The 21961-nt window shown below is 45.7% G+C and overlaps 1 protein-coding gene across 5 annotated transcripts in view; it reads right to left on the bottom strand.

Annotated features, from left to right (window-relative positions):
* Nucleotides 1-21961, bottom strand: part of Pka-R2 (cAMP-dependent protein kinase type II regulatory subunit) — a 342071-nt gene that overhangs the window by 54933 nt on the left and 265177 nt on the right. For all 5 annotated transcript variants that reach the window (XM_045738870.2, XM_045738869.2, XM_045738872.2 and 2 more), the window contains one exon: nucleotides 17387-17472. In XM_045738870.2, the coding sequence (XP_045594826.1) occupies nucleotides 17387-17472 (86 nt within the window). The remainder of the gene's footprint in view (nucleotides 1-17386; nucleotides 17473-21961) is intronic.

Genomic DNA, 21961 nt, shown 5'->3' with positions numbered 1-21961 from the left:
ATGAACTCTCTAGAGACGAGAGGGGTATGAAATAACATACACATGGAAATTACTGGAGGGACAGGACCCAAATCTACACAGTAAAATAACAACATACTGGAGAAAACGATATGGAAGAAAATGCAGAATATAACCAGTGAAGAGCAGAGGTGCCATAGGCACAATCAGAGAACACTGTATAAACATCAGAGGTCCGCGGTTGTACAACATCCTCCCAGCGAGTATAAGAAATATCCGGATCAGCTGGGCTGTGGTGGGTATGTGGGCCTGCGGGCCGCTCCAAGCAACAGCCTGGTGGACCAAACTCTCACAAGTCAAGCCTGGCCTCGGGCCGGGTTTGGGCAGTAGAAGAACTCCCAGAACTCCATCAACCAGGTATCAACCAGTAGCCTACGCGTATGGATCATCCAAGACATAAACTCTTGATTCATCTTCACCGTATCACACAGTGTTTCCATAACAATCAAGTCTAACAAATCAAGAATCAGCAAAAGTTGATGAAATTTACCAACTTTCAGCGCAGGAAAGGTCACTGCTAGGTGTTATCTAGCCTGGATGAACATGTTTCCCAAGGGTCAGTTCTAGGACCGTTATCTAGACTGGATGTACAATGGCCCAAGAGTGTACACGGGAAATTTGATTCTCTCCGGAATTCCTACGGAGATATATGTTCCCAGAAATGTTCTCAGGGGTGGAACTGGGCTCTGGTACTGAGGGCTTGCAGTAATTGGTGATAAACAATGGGGAGTACATGTAGTACTACCTCCCTGGCCTGTGGGTAGGGGGGGCGGGGGGGGGGAATGGGCGTGGGGGGGGAGCATAGCACCGTGGGTGTGGGGGGGGGAGCATGGCACCGTGGGGGTGGGAGCGTGGCACCGTGGGTGTGTGGGGGGGAGCATGGTACCGTGGGTGTGGGGGGAGCATGATACCGTGGGTGTGGGGGGAGCATGATACCGTGGGTGTGGGGGGAGCATGGCACCGTGGGTGTGGGGGGAGCATGGTACCGTGGATGTGGGGGGAGCATGGTACCGTGGATGTGGGGGAGCATGATACCGTGGGTGTGGGGGAGCATGGCACCGTGGGTGTGGGGGGAGCATGATACCGTGGGTGTGGGGGGAGCATGATACCGTGGGTGTGGGGGAGCATGGCACCGTGGGTGTGGGGGGAGCATGATACCGTGGGTGTGGGGGGAGCATGATACCGTGGGTGTGGGGGAGCATGGCACCGTGGGTGTGGGGGGAGCATGGTACCGTGGATGTGGGGGGAGCATGGTACCGTGGATGTGGGGGAGCATGGTACCGTGGGTGTGGGGGGAGCATGATACCGTGGGTGTGGGGGGAGCATGATACCGTGGGTGTGGGGGGAGCATGATACCGTGGGTGTGGGGGGAGCATGATACCGTGGGTGTGGGGGGAGCATGGTACCGTGGGTGTGGGGGGAGCATAGCACCGTGGGTGTGGGGGGGAGCATGGCACCGTGGATGTGGGGGGAGCATCCACCGTGGGTGTGGGGGGGAGCATGGCACCGTGGGTGTGGGGGGAGCATGGCACCGTGGGTGTGTGGGGGGGAGCATGGCACCGTGGGTGTGTGGCGGGAGCATGGCACCGTGGGTGTGTGGGGGAGCATGGCACCGTGGGTGTGGGGGGAGCATAGCACCGTGGATGTGGGGGGAGCATGCCACCGTGGGTGTGAGGGGAGCATGGTACTGTGGGTGTGGGGGGAGCATGGCACCGTGGGTGTGAGGGGAGCATGGTACTGTGGGTGTGGGGGGAGCATGGCACCGTGGGTGTGTGGGGGAGCATGGCACCGTGGGTGTGTGGGGGAGCATGGCACCGTGGGTGTGTGGGGGGAGTATGGCACCGTGGGTGTGTGGGGGGAGCATGGCACCATGGGTGTGTGGGGAGGGAGCATGGCACCGTGGGTGTGGGGGGAGCATGCCACCGTGGGTGTGAGGGGAGCATGGTACTGTGGGTGTGGGGGGAGCATGGCACCGTGGGTGTATGGGGGAGCATGGCACCGTGGGTGTGTGGGGGAGCATAGCACCGTGGATGTGGGGGGAGCATGCCACCGTGGGTGTGAGGGGGAGCATGGCACCGTGAGTGTGTGGGGGGAGCATGGCACCATGGGTGTGTGGGGAGGGAGCATGGCACCATGGGTGTGTGGGGAGGGAGCATGGCACCATGGGTGTGGGGGGGGAGGGAGCATGGCACCATGGGTGTGTGGGGAGGGAGCATGGCACCATGGGTGTGGGGGGAGCGAGCATGGCACCGTGGGTGTGTGGGGGAGCATGGCACCGTGGGTGTGTGGGGGGAGCATGGCACCATGGGTGTGTGGGGAGGGAGCATGGCACCATGGGTGTGGGGGGGGAGGGAGCATGGCACCATGGGTGTGTGGGGGGGGAGCATGGCACCATGGGTGTGTGGGGAGGGAGCATGGCACCGTGGGTATGTGGGGGGGAGCATGGCACCGTAATGTCTGGCCTGGGAGGCAACATTAGGATTCTGTGATCAATACTAACGTCAGACATGGTACCCCCCCCCCTCTCCCCCCTCCCAGTCCCCTAGTGATGTCCCCCCTTCCACTACTATACCCCCTCACCCTTCCAATACTATATTACCTCTACCATCACAATAATATATCCCTCCTTCCCTTCCACTATTATATTCCCCCTCCCAACACATCCCACTAAGACATTTCTTCCCTTGTCCCACTACTATTTTCCCTCCCTCTTCCCCGTCTCCGACTATTATATTCCCTACCCTGTCCATCAAATATAATCCTTCCCCCCCCCCCCCCTTCCCTAACTTGTACCCTAATCAATAAATGGCTGAGAGGCAAGTACACCTAGGTGAGTACAAGTAGGCGAGTACACCTAGGCGTGTACACATAGGTGAGTACAACTAGGCGACTTAGTGTTGTGGCCCAAATAAATACAAGTAAATTAGTTATGGGTCTCTCAAAGCATAATGCTCGCGGAAGCGTTTATGGGTGTGTGTGCGTGTGTGTATGGATGGGTGCGTGTGTGTATGGATGGGTGAGTGTGGATGCGTGTATGGCATAGACATATACTGGGATATGCCACCATATATCGTAATCATCTAAGAGCATCCGCCAATTATGAGAGGCTGGCAGAGACCTCAACGACCCGGAGGTACACAGGAAATTATAATAGTGGAGGAGGGCCAGAGGGCATGACACAGATGTGGGAGAGCGAGATGGTATATAGGCTCAAGGAAGTGGGCCAGACATTTCTGTTCTGCACGTTGTCGTGAGCGGGTGACGAGTCAGCCAGGGAAGCTTCTCTTGTGGGTGATAAGATCCTACGCTTCTCGAATCTGGATTCCAAATTATAATTTATATAGATGTGATAGAGAAGTTAGGTCAAATGGAGGAGTAGGTCTCTATGTTAAAGAGAATCTGGTATGCAGAGCTACTAAACTCAACCAATGAGGTGGTAGAGGTACTTGGAATTAAGGTAGAAAAAATAAACCTAATTATTATTCTAATGTATAAACCGCCAGATGAAACGGTGGAGGAATTCACAGAGCACATGCACAAAATAGAGAACATCCTTGATAACCTAGCAAACCCCGCTCCAGATATTATCTTCCTTGGAGATTTCAATCTACCACGTCTAAGATGGAGAATGGCAAACAAAGATATCGTAGCAGGGAACCACCCTGGAAATAATCAGCCACAGGTCAGAGAACTTTTGAGATTCTGTGACAAATTCTCTCTCAATCAACAGATTACAGAACCAACTAGGAACGAAAACACACAAGACCTGATATTTACAAACAATGATTAGCTAATCAGACATTACAATCTCAGATACTACATACTCAGACCATAAGCTTAGTGAAGTGCGAACTAACATAAATAACGGTAGTAGGCTCAAGAGAACCACCAAGCGAGGAGTAGTCCATCAATTCAATTTCAACAATAAGAGAATCGACTGGGAAAAATAAATATAGACCTTGCAAATTCAATGGGAGACTGTCTTAAGCGACAAAACTCCCACACAGGGAATAGCTCAACTGACAGCTGAAGCTTACAAGGTCTGCTTGAAGCACGTGCCTGTGAGGAGGGGCAGAAGGAGGACCACTCTAGAAAGAGAACGCAGACGACTGTACAGGAGAAGGAAAAAATCACGGAAATGCTTAAGCAGACACGGCTATCACAAGAAAGGAAAATAAAGCTAAACAGGGAGATCGAAGAAATAGAGCAGACGTTGAAGTGACTATATGGAGCCTCAGAAAATGTAATTGAAACAGAAAGCTATACAAGAGATAAAGAAAAATACAAAATATTTTTTCACTTATGCAAAATCAATATAAAAAAAAATCCACCAGTATTGGACCTTTAATTACAACTGAAGATACGTACACAGAGGACAACAAAGAAATTAGTGAAATTCTAAGAAGGCAGTATGAAGCTCTGTTTAGCATACAAATAAACAACATGAAAGTTGATGACCCAGACAGCTTCTTTATGAATGACATCCAAGCTGCAGATAATATAACGGATATTAACACGAACTCGGAAGACTTTAAGAGAGAAATTGACAATATGCCCATGCACTCAGCTCCTGGGCCTGACTCGTGAAACTTAATACTCATAAAGAAATGTAAAGTACCAGTGTAATAGGAGAAAGAGCCTGAATACAGGGGAGATACCAGCAGCACTTAAATCTGCAGATATAGCTCCTCTGCACAAGAATGGCAGTAAAGCTTTGGCAAAAAAATATAGACCAATTGCACTAACATCACACATAATAAAATATTTTTGAAAGCGTGATTAGGAATCAAATTTCTAGTTTTATGGAAAATGATGAACTTCACAACCCAGGACAACATGGACTTAGAGCGGGATGATCCTGTCTGTCACAGTTACTCAACCACTATGACAGAATCACAGACTTGCAGAGAATTGCTACGCAATTTTACACAGAAGCCCGAGAAGAAAAACAAAATATAGATGTTGTATACACAGACTTTGCAAAGGCATTCGACAAATGTGACCATGGAGTGATGGCCCATAAAATGAGATCAATAGGAATAACGGGTAAAGTTGGGCGTTGGATTTTCAACTTTCTGTCAACAGAATGCAGAGAGCAACGGCCAATCAAATAAGGCCAAGTCCAAGTACAGTGAAAAGCTCTGTACCTCAGGACACAGTCCTTGCACCGCTGCTATTTCTCATTCTTATCTCCATATAGACAAAAATACAAGTCACAGCTTCGTGTCATTCTTTGCAGATGATACAAAAGTCAGCATGAAAATTTCCTCTGTAAAAGACACTGAAAAACTGCAGGTAGATATTAATAAAGTCTTTGATTGGGCAACTGAAAATAACATGATGTTTAACGGTGACAAGTTCCAGGTATTTAGGTATGGTGGAAACAAGAAAGTTAAACGAAACACAGTTTACAGGACACAATTAGACACAATCATAGAAGGAAAGCAACAAGTAAAAGACCTGGGAATTGTGATGTCTGACGACCTGACATTTAGTGAACATAACCGAGCAAATATTGCGGCGGTCAAGAAAATGATAGGATGGATTATGAGAACGTTCAGTTCCAGGGACCCCACAGCAATGCTAATACTGTTTAGATCACTGGTGCTGTCCCGGCTTGAGTATTGCTCACTCACTTCCCCTTTCAGAGCGGGAGAGATCTCTGAATTAGAGGGAATACAGAGAACATATACGGCACGCATAGACACGATAAAACATCTAAATTATTGGGAACGTCTCAAAGCTCTCAAAATGTACTCTTTGGAAAGGAGACGAGAAAGGAATATAATAATATATATATGGAAGAAACTTGAAGGCCTGGTCCTAAATTTGCACGGTAGAATGACAACATACTTGAACGAAAGATATGGAAGGAAATGCAGAATAGAACCAATGAAGAGTAGAGGTGCCATAGACACAATCAGAGAACACTGTCTGAACATCAGAGGTCCACAGCTGTTCAACACCCTCCCAGCAAGCATTAGAAATATTGCCGGAACAAAGGTGGATGTATTCAAGAGACACTTAGATAAGTTCTTGCAAGAAGTGCCGGACCAACCAGACTGTAGGGAATATATGGGCCTGCGGGCCGCTCCAAGCAACAGCCTGTTGGACCAAGTTATCAAAAGTCGAGCCTGTCCTCAGGCTGGGCTCGGGGAGTAGAAATACTTCCAGAACCCTCTCCAGGTATGCTCCAGGTATGCTCCAGGTATACGCTGGCGGACATCCTAAGCTGGTATGAAGATTATCCTTAGACCAGTAATTTGAGAGAGATTCAAGTTAATCTCCGGAGATTAGGACGGTATAAGCATCAGGATTTTGTAGACCGGTGGAAGCTGCCTAGAATTAAGGGGCTTATACTGAATACATATAATATATATATATATATATATATATATATATATATATATATATATATATATATATATATATATATATATATATATATATATATATATAATATATATATATATATATATATATATATTATATATATATATATATATATATATATATATATATATATATATATATATATATATATATATATATATATATAATATATATATATATATATATATATTATATATATATATATATATATATTATATATATATATATATATATATATATATATATATATATATATATATATATATATATATATATGTCGTACCTAGTAGCCAGAACGCACTTCTCAGCCTACTATGCAAGGCCCGATTTGCCTAATAAGCCAAGTTTTCATGAATTAATTGTTTTTCGACTACCTAACCTACCTAACCTAACCTAACCTAACTTTTTTGGCTACCTAACCTAACCTAACCTATAAAGATAGGTTAGGTTAGGTAGGGTTGGTTAGGTTCGGTCATATATCAACGTTAATTTTAACTCCAATGAAAAAAAATTGACCTCATACATAATGAAATGGGTAGCTTTATCATTTCATAAGAAAAAAATTAAAGAAAATATATTAATTTATGAAAACTTGGCTTATTAGGCAAATCGGGCCTTGCATAGTAGGCTGAGAAGTGCGTTCTGGCTACTAGGTACGACATATATATATAAATGAAAACTCGCACCCAGAAGTGACTCGAACCCATACTCCCAGGAGGAGCAACGCAACTGGTATCTACACGACGCCTTAATCCACTTGACCATCACGACCGGACATAAGGAAGTGATAGCAGAAGCTATTTGAACCACTTCCCCGCCGGCACTCGGATGGCAATCTTGGGCATAGCATTTTATCAAATCACCTCATTCTTTGGGGCACACGTGAGGAACACAAATGCGAACAAGCCTGAATGGTCCCCAGGACTATATGCGAATGAAAACTCACACCCCAGAAGTGACTCGAACCCATACTCCCAGGAGCAACGCAACGGTATCTACAGGACGCCTTAATCATGATAAAATGCTATGCCCAAGATTATCATCCGAGTGCCGGCGGGGAAGTGGTTCAAATAGCTTCGGCTATCACTTTCTTATGTCCGGTCGTGATAGTCAAGCGGATTAAGGCGACCTGTAGATACCAGTTGCGTTGCTCTTGGGAGAATGGGTTCGAGTCACTTCTGGGGTGTGAGTTTTCATTCGCATATAGTCCTGGGGACCATTCAGGCTTGTTCGCATATATATAATATATTTATATATATATATATATATATATATATATATATATATATATATATATATATATATATATTTATATATATATATATATATATATATATATATATATATATTTATATATATATATATATATATATATATATATATATAGAATATATATATATATATAGAATATATATATATATATATATATATATATATATAGAATATATATATATATATATATATATATATATTATATATAGAATATATATATATATATATATATATATATATATATATATATATATATATATATATTATATATAGAATATATATATATATATATATATATATATTATATATAGAATATATATATATATATATATATATATATATATATATATATATATATATATATATTATATATAGAATATATATATATATATTATATATAGAATATATATATATTATATATAGAATATATATATATTATATATTGATGTAGATGCACCACAACTAGAAGTAGTGTACCCAAGACTCTCCACAACTAGAAGTAGTGTACCCAAGACTCTCCACAACTAGTAGCAGTGTACCCAAGACTCTCCACAACTAGAAGTAGTGTACCCAAGACTCTCCACAACTAGTAGCAGTGTACCCAAGACTCTCCACAACTAGAAGTAATGTACCCAAGACTCTCCACAACTAGTAGCAGTGTACCCAAGACTCTCCACAACTAGAAGTAGTGTACCCAAGACTCTCCACAACTAGAAGTAATGTACCCAAGACTCTCCACAACTAGTAGCAGTGTACCCAAGACTCTCCACAACTAGAAGTAGTGTACCCAAGACTCTCCACAACTAGAAGTAATGTACCCAAGACTCTCCACAACTAGTAGTAGTGTACCCAAGACTCTCCACAACTAGAAGTAGTGTACCCAAGACTCTCCACAACTAGTAGCAGTGTACCCAAGACTCTCCACAACTAGAAGTAGTGTACCCAAGACTCTCCACAACTAGAAGTAGTGTACCCAAGACTCTCCACAACTAGAAGTAGTGTACTCAAGACTCTCCACAACTAGTAGTAGTGTACCCAAGACTCTCCACAACTAGTAGTAGTGTACCCAAGACTCTCCACAACTAGTAGTAGTGTACCCAAGACTCTCCACAACTAGTAGTAGTGTACCCAAGACTCTCCACAACTAGTAGTAGTGTACCCAAGACTCTCCACAACTAGTAGTAGTGTACCCAAGACTCTCCACAACTAGTAGTAGTGTACCCAAGACTCTCCACAACTAGTAGTAGTGTACCCAAGACTCTCCACAACTAGTAGTAGTGTACCCAAGACTCTCCACAACTAGTAGCAGTGTACCCAAGACTCTCCACAACTAGTAGCAGTGTACCCAAGACTCTCCACAACTAGAAGTAGTGTACCCAAGACTCTCCACAACTAGTAGTAGTGTACCCAAGACTCTCCACAACTAGTAGCAGTGTACCCAAGACTCTCCACAACTAGTAGCAGTGTACCCAAGACTCCCCACAACTAGAAGTAGTGTACCCAAGACTCTCCACAACTAGTAGCAGTGTACCCAAGACTCTCCACAACTAGTAGTAGTGTACCCAAGACTCTCCACAACTAGTAGTAGTGTACCCAAGACTCTCCACAACTAGAAGTAATGTACCCAAGACTCTCCACAACTAGTAGTAGTGTACCCAAGACTCTCCACAACTAGAAGTAGTGTACCCAAGACTCTCCACAACTAGTAGCAGTGTACCCAAGACTCTCCACAACTAGTAGTAGTGTACCCAAGACTCTCCACAACTAGTAGTAGTGTACCCAAGACTCCACAACTAGAAGTAGTGTACCCAAGACTCTCCACAACTAGAAGTAGTGTACCCAAGACTCTCCACAACTAGAAGTAGTGTACCCAAGACTCCACAACTAGTAGTAGTGTACCCAAGACTCTCCACAACTAGTAGTAGTGTACCCAAGACTCTCCACAACTAGTAGCAGTGTACCCAAGACTCTCCACAACTAGAAGTAGTGTACCCAAGACTCTCCACAACTAGTAGCAGTGTACCCAAGACTCTCCACAACTAGTAGCAGTGTACCCAAGACTCTCCACAACTAGTAGCAGTGTACCCAAGACTCTCCACAACTAGTAGTAGTGTACCCAAGACTCTCCACAACTAGAAGTAGTGTACCCAAGACTCTCCACAACTAGTAGCAGTGTACCCAAGACTCTCCACAACTAGAAGTAGTGTACCCAAGGCTCCACAACTAGAAGTAGTGTACCCAAGGCTCCCCGCAACAGTTACCAGACCAATACACTTCTCCTCCGCTATAAAGACCACTTATCACCCAGTATTTCTCTACCCCCAGCAACACAACAATGCAACAGAACAATTTACTCAACTCTAAAGCCACTTACAAACTCTGCCAGCCCTCAGTATCATACCGTAATCTTCTAGAAATTATAAGGTAAGTAGGTCCTTCAAGAGGTGTTTCCAATAAGGTATCATTAAAGCTTGTCTTAATTTCATATAATCAAAGACTGCCAAAGTAACCCGTTATTTCACAAGGTTTCGTATGGCGCGGGATTAGACTGTGATTATGTAATGGCAAAATCAATACATCGATCAACCAAATTCATTCATCCAATTATCAACCAAGTCATTGAGCAACCAAGTCATTTATCAACCAAATCATTGAGCATCCAAGTCATTTATCAACCAAATCATTGAGCAACCAAGTCATTTATCAACCAAATCATTGAGCAACCAAGTCATTTATCAACCAAATCATTTAGCAACCAAGTCATTTATCAATCAATACACTTGTCAACTGTGTTGAAGTTATCAGCTAAGCAACATCAGTAGTTAAATCGTGTAAATAATAATTCAGAATGAAATCATTCAAAATTTTTAGTATTATCATCTTTTTTCAAAATTTCCAACATATTGCTCTCGCGGAAATTACTCAAGCTTAGACTAGGCTAGGCTTGAACACTGTGTTCTCGTCATAGCACGTCGCATTTTGACGTACACCTTACCCAAGGCCGAAAACTGTCGTACTAGAAATTGGTCGAGTCTCGTGAAATCGACATAATGTCCAGTTTACTGTTCGTGGTTGAGTTAGGGCACCATAGTACGACTGTTTCTTGACGTAGGGAACGCTAGTGTGAACGGGCTGCATGGACAACCCACCTCCTGTCCTAACGCTTATATTGTCTACGTCAGCCTATACTGACTGCATAGGCTGTATTCTACCTATATCCTAATATAACTAGAAAATTCGAATATTCTAGAAATTTCCACCCGAATCCAGAGCAAGGAACTTGCGGCTATATAAAGAGCCAAACACACTTCAAGATGTTACTCGGCCAGAGACCACAATCACTCCAATCATCTATGCCACCTTACGGGGCTATTCATGCCCGTACCACCTCTTGTGGTGTCTTAATCTTCCTCACTCGGTCCATCTGTACACAGACCTAGCTGGTACACTTCATATGTAAATCTTAATTAAAATGTCTGTGAAAACTTTGTAAAGGAAGACTTATCTAATCACCAGTGTTAACTTTCTAGATACCAGGGAAGCCATTGATCTATAATCTGATCAGCAATCCTATCTTAAGAACTTTTATCAAGTGGCATGAGGCGAGCTCATGTACCCAGAGTCTCGCTATATTATCTCCATTATAACCCTCATCCTAGCAACCGCTACAAGAAGTCATCCCACAGCACACTACCCGAGACATAACCAACATCAAGGCTGCCAAATCCCCATCAAAAATATAGAGCCTAGTCTCAGCAAGAGGGACATCATCTGTCTACTGACAGATGGGCTCCGGTTCTCAGTTCAGGATAAGTTATTAATTGTTTTAGAGCGTTGATTGGCCAATTAGCATGCTTTATAACATTAATACATCCATATATACAGGCGATGAGTCACAATAACGTGGCTGAAGTATGTTGACCAGACCACACACTAGAAGTTGAAGGGACAACGACGTTTCGGTCCGTCCTGGACCATTCTCAAGTCGATTGTGAGACAATCAAGATCAAGACAATCGACTTGAGAATGGTCCAGGACGGACCGAAACGTCGTCGTCCCTTCACCTTCTAGTGTGTGGTCTGGTCATCAATATCCATATATAAATTGAGAGTCCTTAGGAAGCCAGGCAACTCTTCATCATCTAGAAAGTTCTGACTTAATCTTTTCAGTGAAAACCTCTTTTATTGCTAAATATTCAAATAATCAGAATACCCATATCTTGATTATTAAAATTCTTTAATATAACTCATCATGCATATAATTGCCATATCCATTAATCTTAATTTATCAAGTTAGTTTATTTCATTGCATATCATAATTTTTATGCATATTTCCATATACGTTTGTGTATTTATACCTTGTGTGCAACACCACCGATATTCCTAGGACTAGGCTAGAGTGCAAAGACTGCAACCTGTCCTCTTAAAAAGAACGTCGCTTTTTAAGAGGACGGGTCGAGTTCAGATCCCAAGTCATGAACCTTACCAGTGCTTGCAGTCATAGAGCTGTCTTATCATCTCCTTGTAAAACTTACATGTTAAATGTGTGGGTGTACCTGTAGGTATATTGTGTTCTGCAATATATGAGCCAGATCAGCGTTAAGAACCCTACCTGCTCCAGCCCATTACCAGTATCAAGGTCACAGAGGAGTGGACTTACCATCCAGCATAGGAACCTAGGTGCCAGATTCACGAAGCAATTACGCAAGCACTTACGAACCTGTACATCTGTTCTCAATTTTTGGCGGCTTTGTTTACAATTATTAAACAGTTAATGAGCTCCGAAGCACCAGGAGGCTGTTTATAACAATAACAACAGTTGACTGGGAAGTTTTCATGCTTGTAAACTGTTCAATAAATGTAACCAAAGCCGTCAAAGATTGAGGAAAGATGTACACGTTCGTAAGTACTAGCGTAACTGCTTCGTGAATCCGGGTCTTTGCATTCAGCTAAGATCTTTTGTGTTGTACTTTATTAACAATTGATTTAATTTTAAATTCATGGTTCCAGTAACCACATTTTTGTTTCTATGTAATTCTCATCAAGCATCCTATCCCGGTATTTTTCCCACACAACAGTGACGTGTACAAGGGCCACAGTGACGTGTACAAGAGCCACAGTGACGTGTACAAGGGCCACAGTGATGTGTACAAGGGCCACAGTGATGTGTACAAGGGCCACAGTGACGTGTACAAGCGCCACAGTGACGTGTACAAGGGCCACAGTGACGTGTACAAGCGCCACAGTGATGTGTACAAGGGCCACAGTGACGTGTACAAGGGCCACAGTGACGTGTACAAGGGCCACAGTGATGTGTACAAGGGCCACAGTGATGTGTACAAGGGCCACAGTGACGTGTACAAGCGCCACAGTGACGTGTACAAGGGCCACAGTGACGTGTACAAGCGCCACAGTGATGTGTACAAGGGCCACAGTGACGTGTACAAGGGCCACAGTGATGTGTACAAGGGCCACAGTGACGTGTACAAGCGCCACAGTGACGTGTACAAGGGCCACAGTGACGTGTACAAGCGCCACAGTGATGTGTACAAGGGCCACAGTGACGTGTACAAGGGCCACAGTGACGTGTACAAGGGCCACAGTGACGTGTACAAGGGGCCACAGTGACGTGTACAAGGGGCCACAGTGACGTGTACAAGGGCCACAGTGACGTGTACAAGGGCCACAGTGACGTGTACAAGGGGCCACAGTGACGTGTACAAGGGCCACAGTGACGTGTACAAGGGGCCACAGTGACGTGTACAAGGGGCCACAGTGACGTGTACAAGGGCCACAGTGACGTGTACAAGGGCCACAGTGACGTGTACAAGGGCCACAGTGACGTGTACAAGGGGCCACAGTGACGTGTACAAGGGCCACAGTGACGTGTACAAGGGGCCACAGTGACGTGTACAAGGGGCCACAGTGACGTGTACAAGGGGCCACAGTGACGTGTACAAGGGCCACAGTGACGTGTACAAGGGCCACAGTGATGTGTACAAGGGCCACAGTGATGTGTACAAGGGCCACAGTGACGTGTACAAGCGCCACAGTGACGTGTACAAGGGCCACAGTGACGTGTACAAGCGCCACAGTGATGTGTACAAGGGCCACAGTGACGTGTACAAGGGCCACAGTGACGTGTACAAGGGCCACAGTGACGTGTACAAGGGCCACAGTGACGTGTACAAGGGTCACAGTGACGTGTACAAGGGCCACAGTGACGTGTACAAAGGGCCACAGTGACGTGTACAAGGGCCACAGTGACGTGTACAAGGGCCACAGTGACGTGTACAAGGGCCACAGTGACGTGTACAAGGGCCACAGTGATGTGTACAAGGGCCACAGTGACGTGTACAAGCGCCACAGTGACGTGTACAAGGGGCCACAGTGACGTGTACAAGGGCCACAGTGACGTGTACAAGGGCCACAGTGACGTGTACAAGCGCCACAGTGATGTGTACAAGCGCCACAGTGACGTGTACAAGGGGCCACAGTGACGTGTACAAGGGTCACAGTGACGTGTACAAGGGCCACAGTGACGTGTACAAGGGCCACAGTGACGTGTACAAGCGCCACAGTGATGTGTACAAGCGCCACAGTGACGTGTACAAGCGCCACAGTGACGTGTACAAGGGCCACAGTGACGTGTACAAGGGCCACAGTGACGTGTACAAGCGCCACAGTGATGTGTACAAGGACCACAGTGACGTGTACAAGCGCCACAGTGATGTGTACAAGGGCCACAGTGTTGTGTACAAGGGCCACAGTGACGTGCACAAGGGCCACAGTGACGTGCACAAGGGGCCACAGTGACGTGTACAAGCGCCACAGTGACGTGTACAAGGGCCACAGTGATGTGTACAAGGGCCACAGTGATGTGTACAAGGGCCACAGTGATGTGTACAAGGGGCCACAGTGACGTGTACAAGCGCCACAGTGACGTGTACAAGGGCCACAGTGACGTGTACAAGCGCCACAGTGATGTGTACAAGGGCCACAGTGATGTGTACAAGTGCCACAGTGACGTGCACAAGGAGTCACAGTAACGTGCACAAGGGCCACAGTCACGTATACAAAGGGCCACATTGACTTGCACAAAGGGCCACAATGACGTACACAAGGGGCCACAGTGACGTGCACAAAGACCAGTGACGTGTACAAGGGGCCACAGTGACGTGTACAAGGGGCCACAGTGACGTGTACAAGGGCCACAGTGACGTGTACAAGGGCCACAGTGACGTGTACAAGCGCCACAGTGATGTGTACAAGCGCCACAGTGACGTGTACAAGGGGCCACAGTGACGTGTACAAGGGTCACAGTGACGTGTACAAGGGCCACAGTGACGTGTACAAGGGCCACAGTGACGTGTACAAGGGCCACAGTGACGTGTACAAGCGCCACAGTGACGTGTACAAGGGGCCACAGTGACGTGTACAAGGGCCACAGTGACGTGTACAAGGGCCACAGTGACGTGTACAAGGGCCACAGTGACGTGTACAAGGGCCACAGTGACGTGTACAAGCGCCACAGTGACGTGTACAAGCGCCACAGTGACGTGTACAAGGGCCACAGTGACGTGTACAAGGGCCACAGTGACGTGTACAAGCGCCACAGTGATGTGTACAAGGACCACAGTGACGTGTACAAGCGCCACAGTGACGTGTACAAGCGCCACAGTGATGTGTACAAGGGCCACAGTGATGTGTACAAGGGCCACAGTGACGTGCACAAGGGCCACAGTGACGTGCACAAGGGGCCACAGTGACGTGTACAAGCGCCACAGTGACGTGTACAAGGGCCACAGTGATGTGTACAAGGGCCACAGTGATGTGTACAAGGGCCACAGTGATGTGTACAAGGGGCCACAGTGACGTGTACAAGCGCCACAGTGACGTGTACAAGGGTCACAGTGACGTGTACAAGCGCCACAGTGATGTGTACAAGGGCCACAGTGATGTGTACAAGGGCCACAGTGACGTGCACAAGGAGTCACAGTAACGTGCACAAGGGCCACAGTCACGTATACAAAGGGCCACATTGACTTGCACAAAGGGCCACAATGACGTACACAAGGGGCCACAGTGACGTGCACAAAGACCAGTGACGTGTACAAGGGGCCACAGTGACGTGCACAAGGGGCCACAGTGACGTGCACAAGGGGCCACAGTGACGTGCACAAGGGGCCACAGTGACGTGCACAAGGGGCCACAGTGACGTGCACAAGGGGCCACAGTGACGTGCACAAGGGGCCACAGTGACGTGCACAAGGGGCCACAGTGACGTGCACAAGGGGCCACAGTGACGTGCACAAGGGGCCACAGTGACGTGTACAAGGGGCCACAGTGACGTGCACAAGGGACCACAGTGACGTGCACAAGGGCCACAGTGATGTGTACAAGGGCCACAGTGACGTGCACAAGGGGCCACAGTGACGTGTACAAGGGCCACAGTGACGTGCACAAGGGGCCACAGTGACGTGTACAAGCGCCACAGTGACGTGTACAAGGGCCACAGTGATGTGTACAAGGGCCACAGTGATGTGTACAAGGGCCACAGTGATGTGTACAAGGGGCCACAGTGACGTGTACAAGCGCCACAGTGATGTGTACAAGGGCCACAGTGATGTGTACAAGGGCCACAGTGACGTGCACAAGGAGTCACAGTAACGTGCACAAGGGCCACAGTCACGTATACAAAGGGCCACATTGACTTGCACAAAGGGCCACAATGACGTACACAAGGGGCCACAGTGACGTGCACAAAGACCAGTGACGTGTACAAGGGGCCACAGTGACGTGCACAAGGGGCCACAGTGACGTGCACAAGGGGCCACAGTGACGTGCACAAGGGGCCACAGTGACGTGCACAAGGGGCCACAGTGACGTGTACAAGGGGCCACAGTGACGTGCACAAGGGGCCACAGTGACGTGCACAAGGGGCCACAGTGACGTGCACAAGGGGCCACAGTGACGTGCACAAGGGGCCACAGTGACGTGCACAAGGGGCCACAGTGACGTGCACAAGGGGCCACAGTGACGTGCACAAGGGGCCACAGTGACGTGCACAAGGGGCCACAGTGACGTGTACAAGGGGCCACAGTGACGTGCACAAGGGGCCACAGTGACGTGCACAAGGGGCCACAGTGACGTGTACAAGGGGCCACAGTGACGTGTACAAGGGGCCACAGTGACGTGTACAAGGGGCCACAGTGACGTGCACAAGGGGCCACAGTCACGTGTACAAGGGGCCACAGTGACGTGTACAAGGGGCCACAGTGACGTGCACAAGGGGCCACAGTGACGTGTACAAGGGGCCACAGTGACGTGTACAAAGGGCCACATTGACGTGCACAAAGGGCCACAGTGACGTACACAAGGGGCCACAGTGACGTACACAAGGGGCCACAGTGACGTACACATGGGGCCACAGTGACGTGCACAAAGACCAGTGACGTGTACAAGGGGCCACAGTGACGTGTACAAGGGGCCACAGTGACGTGTACAAGGGGCCACAGTGACGTGTACAAGGGGCCACAGTGACGTGTACAAGGGGCCACAGTGACGTGTACAAGGGGCCACAGTGACGTGTACAAGGGGCCACAGTAACGTGTACAAGGGACCACAGTGACGTGTACAAGGGGCCACAGTGACGTGTACAAGGGGCCACAGTGACGTGTACAAGGGGCCACACCAACACTTACCCTCTCGCCATCGTCGTCGTCCTCCTCGGGGTCGTAGGCCTCCGCGAACACAGACTTCCTCCTTGTGAACCGGCTCAGGGGAGGTTCTGTAAGACAAGAAGCCAAGGGTAAGTGCCTCACGTGTATACCTCTTATATAAAGTGCCACCAGTATACACACTTACGGTATACGTGTCAGTGAAAGGTAAAATCAAGTTGTGAAGTAAGTATGGTATATGTGTATATATACATGGTATATGTGTATATATGTGTCAGTGAAAAATAACCAAGTTTTGAAGTATACACACACACACACACACACACACACACACACACACACACACACACACACACACACACACACACACACACACACTTTCTCTTGTACAAATACACTCTCATACGCGGCTGAGTAGACGGCGGTCTGGGAATGGGGGGGGGAGGGGTCGTAGTCCTAAGAGCCCGGGTTCGATTCCCGGCCGAGGCAGAAACAATTGAGCAGAGTTTCAGTCGCTGTCTGCCTCTATTCACCTGGTAGTAAATAGGTACCTGGGAGTTAGACAGCTGCTACGGGATGCTTCCTGGGGGAGTGTGTGCAAGAGAAATATATGTGTAATTAATATAAGATTAATATAGGTTGGGAGTCAGTACAGCCGTTATAAAGGCGGGAGTCCAAGAGCTAGCAGCTCGATCCTGCAGGCGCAAATAGTAAACACACACACACACACACACACACACACACACACACACACACACACACACACACACACACACACACACACACACACAAGGGGGCACAGGTGGAAATTGAGTGCCCAAATGAGCCATAAATACATTAGAAAGAATTTGTTTAGAGTCAGAATGCATTAGGAAGTGATGTGGTGGAGGCTGACTCCATTCACAGTTTTAAGTGTAGATGTGATAAAGCCCAATAGGCTCAGGACCCTGTACACCTGTTGATTGACGGTTGAGAGACGAGACCAAAGAGCCGAAGCTCAACCCCCGGAAGCACAACTAGGTGAGTACACACACACACAACCTTAACCTTATGACACTAGAAAAAAGAAGGGAGAGGGAAGATATGATAGGAACGTAGAAATTACTCAGGGGAATTGACAGAGTGGAAACAGAAGAAATGTTCACACGGAATAGTAACAGAACGAGGGGACATGGGTGGAAGCTGGAAACTGAGATAAATCACAGAGATGTTAGGAAGTTTTCTTTTAGCGTGAGAGTAGTGGGAAAATGGTTGTGGAAGCAAACTCTATTCATAATTTTAAAACAAGAAATGATAGGGAAATGGGACAGGAGTCATTGCAATAAACAACCGATGGCTAAAGTCGGGATCCCAGAGTCAATGCTCGATCCTCTAGGCACAAATAGGCGAGTACACACATATAATCTAAAGAAAAATACGCTTAAGAAAACTCAAAGTTTCAAAAGTTTGCAACGAGTCTCGTCCCAGAATTGCGAGAGAAGGGGGCATAAGGGCTCAAAGAAATGAACCTTGAAAGAACAAGACCTCGGGAGTAGAAGAATTCTCGAAACCCTCTCCAGGTATGTTCCATGGATTCAGAGACATGGCGCAAATCTTATTAATTCCTGATCCGAAAAGATAGGAGTATTATGTGGAGAAACTGAGGGAGCTGCATTATACTACATTATCTAAGAGACGGCAGAGAAAAGACATGATCGCGATGCATAAAATCCCAAGAGAAATTGCCACAGTAGGTAAAAGAGAAGTATTTGCCAATATCATCAGCAAAACTAATGATCACGAGTGAAAACTGGAGACACGGGAAAATAATTTACACATGGAAAATATTAGAGGGACTGGTTCCAAATCTGCACACGGAAAAACCACCACATGAGACAAGGCGGCATGGCAGGATGTGCAGAATAGCCTCGTGAAAAGCTGCGATTCAAAGAGACACATTGAGAAACAATTTTAAACAAACATATGGGGCATAACTGGCCGACCCCTCACGGTGTTCAAAGGAAAGCTTGGTAACCTCCCTCAAAGGAATATTTGATCAGCCGGGCTGTGATTCATTGGTCAGGCATTGAACACCTACGTCTAACAACTTTGTTGACCAGTTTTTTAGTTTAGTTCATTTATTGTGCACCCCATACCTATCTTATGGGCGGTAGTGGAAAGGGTTAGAGGCACATAATGGGCTCAGGGACTGAACCCCACATTATATGTAGCTAAGCAAGTTGACCAGACAACCAGGCTACTGGTCTCTAATCAGTAGCCTGCAACCCGTTCTCGCACTTTCGTATAGTCAATATTGACTTATTAAATACGTGCATATGTGACATACTAAACATACTAGTTTACCTTGAAAAGCTTCATAGAAAACACCGACCTTACCTAGCCTTCTTAATATGTTAAGATAAGCATCTTATTGCTTCGTAATTACAATTATTACTTAACCTATTATAGGTATAGGTTAAGTAATAATTGTAATTACGAAGCAATAATATGCTTATCTTAACATACTAAGAAGGTTTGGTAAGGTAGGTGTTTTCTATGAAGCTTTTCAATGTAAACTAGTATGTTTAGGATGTCACATATGCACGTATTAAATAAGTCAATATTGACTATAAGAAAGTGCGAGAACGGGTTGTATCCTGGGTGGGCCACGGAGACGTTGATCCTCGGAACCACCGCAAGGTACCCGCAAGGTACCCGCAAGGTAAACAGGAGTCTTACATTTCGGTTACCTATCCGAGGATCAACGTACCCGCGGCCCGGTCTCTGACCAGGCCTCCTGGCTGGTGGTCTGGTAAACTAGGCTGTTCGACGCGGCTGCTTGCAGCCAGATATGAGTCACAACCTGGTTGATCAAATACCCCATTGACGGTGTTTGTCAAGTTCTCATTTGAACACTGAGAGGTCGGTCTGTTATGCCCCTTATGTGCGGAGGAAGAATGTTGAAAAATCTTGGGCCCTTGTTGTTAGAGTTCTCAGCGTACTTATTGCTCCAAATGATTTTCTCATTGATATATCACGCTGTTGTGACTTCTTTGTGTCCTGAAGAAAGGGTATTTAGTAGAGAATTCGATTACACACAGACCAGAGTGTAGGCGGGCTGTTCGTAAAACCTGGTTGTGGCGCCAGCAGTTCCTCCACACACTCTTTGTGGACCCGGCAGTGTTCTGGGTTGAATAGCTTTTACCCTATCGTGGCCGAATGGGTTAAGGCAAGCGTCTGGTATTCACTACAATGCTGGTTCAAATGGCTGCATTGTTCCCAATGACTCCCTATTATTATTATTATTATTATTATTATTATTATTATTATTAATATTTTGTGGTACACAGGTGGGTGCAGGACTAGATGACTCGTGTTAGCAGGTTTTAGAGGCTTTCCCTTCCCACAGAATCATTTATCATGTTCAGTCTTCCCCTACTAGTTTCCCCTGGTACAAGACCCTACGCCCAGGACTACACCCACCCAGACAGCAATTATTGATTAAATATATACCCAAAATATACCCTGTCGCCCTATTTAGTGCGGTCTGTATATTCTAATGTTTGGGCTGGTTGGTGTGTGTGTGTGTTGTCCTAATTGTTCTTGTGGACTCTTTGGTTCCGCCTCTCAAATAGTGTACAGGTTCCCAAGCCTATTGACCTTCATCATCGTCACTTGGAAGAAGGTGTGTACTTTTAGTGGGCACTTACATTCATTAAGAATTACGTGTCCACTTACGAAACCTGTGCATCTTTTCCCCTCAATCATAGCGGTTTAAGTTTGTATCTTTTAAACAGTGATTGAGCTCCGGGGCGTTATAGCGAGGTTTTAACGATGTAAACTCTTGGGTTGTGAAGTTTACAAGCGTGTAAACTAATTAATAAATACACACTAAGCAAAAATTATTGAGGAAAGATGTACAGGTTTCGTAAGTGGGGACGTAAGTGCTTTATAAATCCCCGCCTTGCCATATATCACAATGAAAACTAACTGCTAGTGTTGGTAAGCTAGCAAAGACCTTAATTAATAACCTCATAGTTAATAGGACTTAATAGTCAAATCAAATTGTGCATTCCAGGCTATTAACTATACAACATTTTTATCAAAATTTGCAAAACAAGTTCAATAAATTTCGGTTCAATCGTTCTGATGTAAGAACGATTGAGAGTTCAATTGACAGTTCAAAATGCCAACTACTAGCAAGTACAGCCTAAAAAAAAATTTAACATATATATAAAAATATTATTTACGAGAATGAACTTCTTCACATTTAATCTTAGTTCCTCTAAATTTTCATTCTAAAAAAAGCTTATAATATTAACAATTTAAATTTAGTAACTTTTTCTCCATGAAATCTACTTCAAAATTTAAAGTAAACTAACTTTATTCCAAATAGGCTACTTTAAATTTAATTTCAAAATGTTTTGTACATATATCTGTTAATCACTTAGTTTTCTTGTAAAGTTAAAGAAAAAATTTTGTCACTAAATAATCCATATTGATTGCATTTAATATACAGAAAAGACTATTCTTGCTTATAATTGTCCTTGAAATTTATTTCAAATATAATAAATATTGAGTAAACAATAACTAGGAATGAAGTAATTCGGATAACGGAAA

Source organism: Procambarus clarkii, chromosome 43 (assembly GCF_040958095.1).
Source record: "Procambarus clarkii isolate CNS0578487 chromosome 43, FALCON_Pclarkii_2.0, whole genome shotgun sequence".
NCBI lineage: Eukaryota > Metazoa > Arthropoda > Malacostraca > Decapoda > Cambaridae > Procambarus > Procambarus clarkii.
The sequence above is the reverse complement of the archived record's forward strand: the minus strand, read 5'-3'. Positions and strand labels throughout refer to the sequence as shown.